The sequence below is a fragment of the Salmo salar genome, chromosome ssa04, assembly GCF_905237065.1.
Source record: "Salmo salar chromosome ssa04, Ssal_v3.1, whole genome shotgun sequence".
Lineage (NCBI taxonomy): Eukaryota > Metazoa > Chordata > Actinopteri > Salmoniformes > Salmonidae > Salmo > Salmo salar.
In genome coordinates, this window is record NC_059445.1 from 4,723,906 (window position 1) to 4,726,375 (window position 2,470).

The 2,470-nt window shown below is 42.1% G+C and overlaps 1 protein-coding gene across 1 annotated transcript in view; it reads left to right on the forward strand.

Annotated features, from left to right (window-relative positions):
* The window catches only part of LOC106597044 (NACHT, LRR and PYD domains-containing protein 12-like), a 130,163-nt gene extending 128,323 nt beyond the window's left edge, over positions 1-1,840 (forward strand). Inside the window, 3 exon segments of the mRNA XM_045716339.1 lie at positions 98-224; positions 302-331; positions 971-1,840. Coding sequence (XP_045572295.1) covers positions 98-224; positions 302-331; positions 971-1,305 — 492 coding nt within the window. The 3' untranslated portion in view covers positions 1,306-1,840.
* The last annotated feature ends 630 nt before the right edge of the window (positions 1,841-2,470 follow it).

A 2,470-nucleotide genomic window follows, 5' to 3' on the forward strand; every position in this document is an offset into this window, starting at 1 on the left:
AGGCTGTTGTGTTGAGTTACTGTGGAGGAAGATTTGGTGTTGTGTTTTTAATTGATGTTTAACCATGTTTTTGTTTAACCTCTCTCTCTCTCTCCAGAGGATTCATCTCATACATAGAGACACCACACCAAGCTTTTTCAAGGTGGTTATGAAAATTACAGAGATTGAGATGGAGTTAATCGGTGATGATGAGAGGATAGTATGGAAAGAAATTGTACCAACAGGTAGGAGAATATGTCAATCATAACATTTTCTGACAGATGCTGTTTAGAGTGATATAACCTATTTCTGTTTCTTTCAGATGAATACATCACTGAAACCCATTCAACTAGTAAGTAAACATGAGATATACAAACCAATGACTTGAGGGTCAGTCAACATGGTTTACTGTAGGACCTGGACTAATTCTGATTATAAAATACTGTCTTCAAGAACAATGACATCTCCTCCAGGACTTGATGTAGATTAACCTGGTTCTGAATGACCCAATGACATCTCCTCCAGGACTTGATGTAGATTAGCCTGGTTCTGAATGACCCAATGACATCTCCTCCAGGACTTGATGTAGATTAGCCTGGTTCTGAATGACCCAATGACATCTCCTCCAGGACTTGATGGAGATTAGCCTGGTTCTGAATGCCCCAATGACACCTCCTCCATGACTTGATGTAGATTAGCCTGGTTCTGAATGACCCAATGACATCTTCTCCAGGACTTGATGTACATTAACCTGGTATTGAATGACCCAATGACATCTCCTCCAGAACTTAATGTAGATTAACCTGGTTCTGAATGCCCCAGACTGTTTTTCTATGTCTGTGAAACCGTCCCTAAATGTGAATATGTGATATGTTCAGGTCGTTATTGTAAAAGATAATGTTTTCTCAATACTTTTATTTTAGGAGTCTGCTTCTAAATGACTGAAATGTAAATGTACAAATGTAGTTATTTCGTAACCTGACTCTCTCAGGTGCTGTGTTGGGGGCAGGGCGTCCGGCTGAGAGCAGTCTGACTGGTTCTGCAGAGAAGCAGCTGCGTTCTGTACGGACAGAGTTTGTGAAACGAGTATCAGGACCTGTCCTGAATGAACTGCTGGACGGACTCCTACAACACACAGTCATCAACCAGGAGGAAATGGAGTCAGTGAAGGTGATAGCTGAGAGGACAGAGAAGGCACGTGAGATCATCGACATGGTGTTGAGAAAAGGAAATGAGTCATGTTCCAGGATGATCAACCTTCTTGGGGAGCTGGACCCCTGTCTTTGTTCACTGCTTCAGATCAACAGTGTTCGAGTACCAACCTAATGGTAGAATGGTTAGTAACAGTGTTGGGGTAACAACCTAATGGTAGAATGGATAGTAACAGTGTTGGAGTACCAACCTAATGGTAGAATGGATAGTAACAGTGTTGGGGTACCAACCTATTGGTAGAATGGATAGTAACAGTGTTGGGGTACCACCCCTAATGGTAGAATGGATAGTAACAGTGCTGGGGTACCAACCTAATGGTAGAATAGATAAACAGTGTTGGGCTACCAACCTAATGGTAGAATGGATAGTAACAGTGTACAAACGTTATGGAGAAAAAACATTGTATGTGTGTGTGACGACTCTCCCGGGGATAAATACACCTTTCCCCCCATTCATTGAGGAGACTCTTTCCACCCAGACACACTGTTGTTTTTCGTTGTGGCATTTCATTTGTTCATTTGTTTTGGCACCTCTCAACAGCCCTCATTATCACCATCTGTGAACACATCCACTCCCTTCCACTACTGACTACACACCCCATTGTTACTTGTATATAGTTGACTTTATATAATAAATATGTTTTTCTATATCTCCACGTTGTCTCCCTCTTTGTTACGGACTATGAGCCGGTTCGTAACAGTGGATCAGAATTATAATCTGAATCATTTGGACCGGGGACAACTGATCCTAGATCAACCCTCCTATTCAACACCATACGGTGTATTCACTAGGAAACAGACCTGATCCTAGATCAACACTCCTATTCAACACCATGTGGTGTATTCACTAGGAAACAGACCTGATCCTAGATCAACCCTCCTATTCAACACCATGGGGTGTATTAACTAGGAAACAGACCTGATCCTAGATCAACCCTCCTACTCAACACCATGGGGTGTATTCACTAGGAAACAGACCTGATCCTAGATTATCACTCCTATTCAACAGCATGGGGTGTATTCACTAGGAAACAGACTGTCACGTAGAGTAGGCCAGAAGGCTAAACTGGAAAACCTAAACTCTATCAAAATAAAAAGATGGCGGAGCCGCAAAAGTTATTCTGTGTGTTTATTTACATAGTGATTCCGGAAACAAAAACAACAGTACTGCCATCAAACATATACCTTATGGGACAGCTAAAAACAATGCTGCCCCATCCACAGCTCAATCCAAAATGCCTCTCCGTGAACTGAAAGAGAGGCTCCTTTTGTAGGGCTAG